General features: G+C 36.1%; 1 protein-coding gene across 1 annotated transcript; it reads right to left on the bottom strand.

The window, feature by feature from the left end:
* Positions 1-1,693: 1,693 nt before the first annotated feature.
* On the bottom strand, positions 1,694-2,829 carry LOC118573898 (olfactory receptor 2D3-like). The gene has a single exon (XM_036174466.1). It carries the CDS (start codon positions 2,699-2,701, stop codon positions 1,745-1,747), a length of 957 nt encoding a protein of 318 aa, XP_036030359.1. The 5' UTR covers positions 2,702-2,829; the 3' UTR covers positions 1,694-1,744.
* Positions 2,830-5,857: the final 3,028 nt, after the last annotated feature.

Genomic DNA, 5,857 nt, shown 5'->3' with positions numbered 1-5,857 from the left:
GTCTTACATAGTTTTTCTGAGTCTATAGTTGATATTTTATCATCGTTTCACACTAGAGAGTGCCCTAATCCCATTTTTTTTTTACCAATTCCACAGTTGGTATATTGCTCAGGATGAACTGGGAAGAGGATCTAAATGAGTAGCCCTTCCCTGTAAGCCCCTAGAAGACCCAGGTTAAGGTCTGAGTCCTCGTCTACAGTTCTGGACCATGTAAATGTTGTGGGATTCTGTCTGGCAATGGGTCCCATGTGGAGGAATTAATCAGTGCCCACATTACTTCCTTCTATGGTATACTGATGGTGCTAGACTACTACACAGCTCTCAGTGCAGACAGAACAGATGTTATAACAGCCGGAGGAAAAAATGTTGTTTTATATCATTCTACACAACGTTGGGGAAGAGGTGGTGAGGAGTTTCTCAGCTACCTGTATAACATGTACAGAGACCCTAACTTGGCTTACTGCGTGCATTTCATTCTAAGGCCCACATTTAAGGTCTTCTCCCTCTAAGAGCATTTCACTTCCCATTTTCACAATGGGTTGTTTGTAATTTCCATACCTTATCCATTGTACCCCTGCAGTCTCAATTTGTCTGAGATGTAATTCACCTTCTAGTTCCATGTAATCCAAGTACTTTTCTCAAAAAGATTCTCCATGATGTTGTTTTCAGACTCTCACATGTACCATCTAGCAGATTAATCAGTACTTGACTTGTTCTGCCACCATTTCTAATAATTGTTTTCAACATTATTTTTTGTTTGTGATTATAATTTTGGGGACCTTATTAATTCCAGATGTCTACTTTGTGATCTCTGTTTAAGCTTTTTTTAAGATAAGTTTTAAGTATTCAGATTTATAAAGGATGATAATTATAATACTAACAACAAATTATAGATTTGTCAGACACTATAATAGAATATTTTCAGTAATTATGCATAAACTGAGAAAATTACAGAAATATAAGCAGTTAAGCCCTATATAGAATGACCGAGAAGAGTCCTTTCAAATGCAAAACCAATGGATAAGATGAAAATGATGCTCAGATACTGAATACCACAGATCTGATAGCTGAGAGAGAAAGTCTAGAAGGTAAATTGTTTGAAAACTTGTGGTGCTGTGATCACACAAATTGTCAAGATTATTCAATTATTCAATTATTGTGTTTCAACATGAAGCTTCTGAGGAAATGTTATAGACAGGTCATTTCTATACATTAAGTCTGTCTATGGGGATGACTGGTTAATATCATACACAGGATCCTCTGCACAATATGGGAGAACTAGTTATTCTTGTGACTACATTGCTCTTCTTCTTAAGCTATTTCTTGGCAAGATTCCTTTACTTTCAGTGTGTTCTTCCTGAATATCTCTGTGATTTTGCTCCTATCCCAGGCTTCTTTAGAATTGTTTTCTAGCCCATTGACGGTGACTGAAATTGTGCATCCTTGTAATCAAATCTCTTCTCAGGACAGTAAACTTTATTAAATGTTCCTGGTCTTCAAATAAGGCATGGCCTGTACTTTTGATTCTCACAGTATTTTTCTTCTACCATATCTTCACATATTCTTTTTCTATTGAATTTCTAAAATTTTTAGTCCTGTATTTGTGATAAGTTGTTAATAGATTCCCAAGTCATTCAAGGGAGGCAAAGGAAAGGAATGTGATTTACTCATGTTTTGAAGTGTGAGAAAAGAAAGGATGCAGATGATAGAACTACTTTGTCCGTTGCAAGGTTCCAAATACTTTTTAAATGTCTGCATCACCAGCTTTGACTGTGCACAATCTTCCAACCAGTTTTCCAAGTGCCCCTTTCACATCTTTGTTCCTAAGGCTGTAAATGATCGGATTCAACATGGAAGTCATAACTGAATAGAACACAGAGATAACCTTATCCTTTTCACTCATTGTCTTGGAATTGGGTCTCATGTAGGCAAATATTCCAGAGCCATAGTAGAGGACCACAACAGTGAGGTGGGAACCACAGGTCGAAAAGACCTTGAGCCTTCCCTCCCCAGACTGCATCCGGATCACAGTGGAGATGATGTTCCAGTAGGAGACAAGGATGAGTGAGACAGGAGCTAATAAGATAATCACTCCCACTAAAAACAGAGCCATTTCAGCATTGTATGTGTCAGCTGAAGCCAGCTTTAGGAGGGCAGGTGGCTCACAGAAGTAGTGATTAATTACATTCTGTCCCTGATAAGGGATACACAATGTAAATGCACTGTCCACTGAACATGCTAATGCCCCACTTATCCAGGAGACTACAGCCAACTGGACACAAACCCTCTGAGTCATGATGGTGGAGTAGTGCAGGGGCTTGCAAACAGCCACATACCGGTCATAGGACATCACTGCCAGCAGAGCACACTCTGTACACCCTGCCAGGAGAAAGACCACTATCTGTATTGAACATCCAATAAAAGAAATGGTTTTCCTTTGTGAAAGGAGGTGGACCAGCATCTGGGGTACAATGCTTGTAGAGAAGCAGAGGTCAGCAAAGGATAAGTTTTTGAGGAAAAAGTACATGGGTGTATGAAGTCGAGAGTCAATTTGGATGAGGATTATAATCAGCAGGTTTCCAAATACAGAAAGGAGATAGATGATCAAGAAAATACAGAATAGCAAGATTTGGATTTTAGGATCCTCTGAGAGTCCCAGCAGAATAAATTCAACTACATAAGTTTGGTTTCCACCTCCCATTGATATTTATTCCTGCTTACCTGTCATCAGAAGGAAAAACAATGTTTTCAGTTCTTTATAAACAAGTGTATATAATTAGCAAGTGCACCCTCTTGATTCTTGGCTTCCATCTGTTTCCCACCATGTCCCAGTTCCTGTGAAAATGCACACTGGTGTACCTGTATCCAGTAAAGCTTATTTTGTTTTGTTTGTTTCATTCTTTTTGAAAAATGAGCTCACTCTGAAACTCAGGCCAGCCATGAACTAAGACTCTCCTCCTTTGGCCTCCTCTGTGCTGTAATTATAGGTGTTCTTCTCCAAATTGAGTTTGCACATAGATTTTAAGCACATTTTCCTTGATTATTCTACATGATGCATGAACATCATGCACTGTATGGAGTTTTGTGTTTAATCTTAGTATCCAGTTAAGTATGGGTGAGCAAATTACCATGTAACTATACTAAGAAAAATACCTATTTTTCAGTTTCTTTTTCAAATTACAGTTTCAACTTCAAAACTATCCTTTGTTCAATTCCACTCACCTATATTAGCTGTCTGAATAAAACAAACTTGTTTCATTAGTAAAAGAAGTACTTTTGCCTTTTCGATTTCAAAACACTTAGCAGCTCATAAAAAATAGTTGTCAGTAAGATGTTTGTTACAATAGGAAGTTCAAATAAGGATTTGAGGCCTAAACAAGAAACTGTACATATTACTTATTGCTTTTCAAAAATTGGTATCTGAAAATATGAAACAACTACGGAAACGCTGATTCAAGGTAAAAGAGGGGAAATTTTTATGTACATGCACTGTGTAACCCTGGGCTTTAGACAATGTTTTATGTGAAAAAGATGAAAAATTATGTTAAATTCAAAAACGCAACTTGCATAAAATCTGTATAATAGACTCCAGTGTCCTGAACATAACTGTGTGAGTGAACAAAGCCAGGAGTGAGCAGGGAACTTGAAATTCTTAATAGGATCTCATAGCCTCATGAATCCCAGATAATCTCTGACTTTAAGCTGTGGTGACCAGTTGTTAGGATATTGATTTTACTATCAGATAGGATTCCATGAAGAGTTTGGGGATAGCCTTGACTGCATAGTGAGACTTTGTCTAGAGAAACACACACACACACACACACACACACACACACACACACACACACATTTCACATGGCGGACAAAAACAGTCATGAGACTCCCCAGGAGCTGGATTTACAGATGCTTGTTAGATACCTGACTTGTGGACTGGGAACCAACTTCAGTGTTCTACAAGAGCAATAAGTGCTGTTAACCACCAAGCCCCAAGAAGTATGTTAAAAAAAAAAAAACATGCCACTTGGCAATGAAAATTATATTGTTTCAGACTAGAGTACTTAAAAAAACAACTATAATAGCTTGTTTAAATAAATCACATGGTTTATTTGACATGTTATGTTATTTCTAAAACTTTCTGGATTGAAAAACATGTTTTTGAAGGATGAAAAAGAGAAGACAACATTGAGAATAGCATGGGGAAACATCTAAGGGAGTGGTGAACAAGAGGGTGGTGTAAGACATGTGACACAAAAGCATAAGGGACATATTTTGGGGAGAGGACAAAGACCAGTGAGAGGGGACCCAAGAGGATGAGAGATGACAGTGAGGAGGGGATGAAATAAGAACAAAATATAATCACATACACAGAAAATAATGAAGCTTATTATGTTATAAGTTCACTTAGAAAAGTAAAATATAAAGTAAAACTGGGAATTTAGAGATGTACGTTACCTAAAAGCCACAGTAGGAATAACTTCACCAAGTTTCTATGGAAACACTCAACATGTTTCTGTACATCCTGACACATGGTCTTCACCTGTCAGCTTCATCCTTGGAACTAAGAAATACATGCTCCTTTGCTGTGTCAAACAACAAAAATAAAGTTTCTTTGCAGTAGCATTTAACAGCACTAAGATGAAGTCTAATGCAGGGAGTTAGATTCTCTGAGGAGCATACACATATTCACACATGAAACCAAAAGAATTGTGACCAAAGGAAAGAGGCTATTAGAACTATAATTGACAAAAACTTATTTTTAATTTTAATTTTTTATTATTTTAATTATTTGTGTTTGTTTACCTATCTATTTAGTATTGTTTTTCAGTGTGGTTTACAATATATGCCAAATTTAAATGCAAAGCACACACTGTGACAAACTTTCACTTTTGATTCAGGATCTAAACAGTATAAACAACATAATAAAATGTCATACATAGACACACTTTAAATGAATTCATGATAACTAAGTGAGATTTTTATTAAATAATATATCTATGGTTACACATTAAAGCCATATGACGACAATGGCACAAAATACAAGCACCAAGAATACAATCCACTTCTAACAATTGTGCAGTAAACTGTGGTCTCCAGTGAAAGCAATTCTGAAACCAGAAAGGCCTTGGGGACAAGATCATGGAAAAAGAAGTGTCATAGTGTGGCAAGCCCAGTGGTACTGTTTTTTTGCCCATAAGGAAATTGTGGATTGTCAAGAAGCAACTGAGAGCCGGATGAATTTAGCATGACATGGACATCCAGGAAGTGAAAGGCTAAGGAAGCCTTTAGTAATCTTACAATAGCAGGTGGCACAAGATAAAAAACTGGAGCATAAGCCATACTAAATTTAAATGACACTAATCTAATACTTAAGGTCTTATTTGTGATCTCTGATAATCTTGGAGTGAGCAATGCATTGGAAATATATAAACTATTCAGTATAAATCAACAAAATCTATTTTACATAAGAAAATCAATTCTTAATTCCCTGATAGAATAAAAACAAGTTCTTTGCCCAGGAAGGTAACATTGAGAACTCTAAACTACCATTACAATATCCCACACACAATGCCTTGTGTTCAACAAAATGTAATTGCAAAGCATAATGTAAAATATGCAAAATAACTAAGAAACAGAGACAATAAAATCAACAGGAAATACTACAAGAAACATGATGTTGCAGTTATTAGACATCATGTTTAAATATTATGAACAATATATATTACCAAAATTACTAAATTACTAAAATTTACTAAAAAATCACTAAAATAAGACGCAATGTATGTTTTTATTTCAGATCTTAAAACTTGAATTATTAAAGCTGGGATGTAAAAGATGTTTAACAGTACATTAGACAAAG

The sequence above is a fragment of the Onychomys torridus genome, chromosome 1, assembly GCF_903995425.1.
Source record: "Onychomys torridus chromosome 1, mOncTor1.1, whole genome shotgun sequence".
In the NCBI taxonomy this organism is placed as follows: Eukaryota; Metazoa; Chordata; class Mammalia; order Rodentia; family Cricetidae; genus Onychomys; species Onychomys torridus.
Note: the sequence above shows the minus strand (reverse complement) of the source record. Positions and strands in the feature narration are given on the sequence as shown.

Bases quoted from the DNA above. Each gene is read 5' to 3' on its own strand.
- LOC118573898 (XM_036174466.1), bottom strand. From the start codon at position 2,701: ATGGGAGGTGGAAACCAAACTTATGTAGTTGAATTTATTCTGCTGGGA.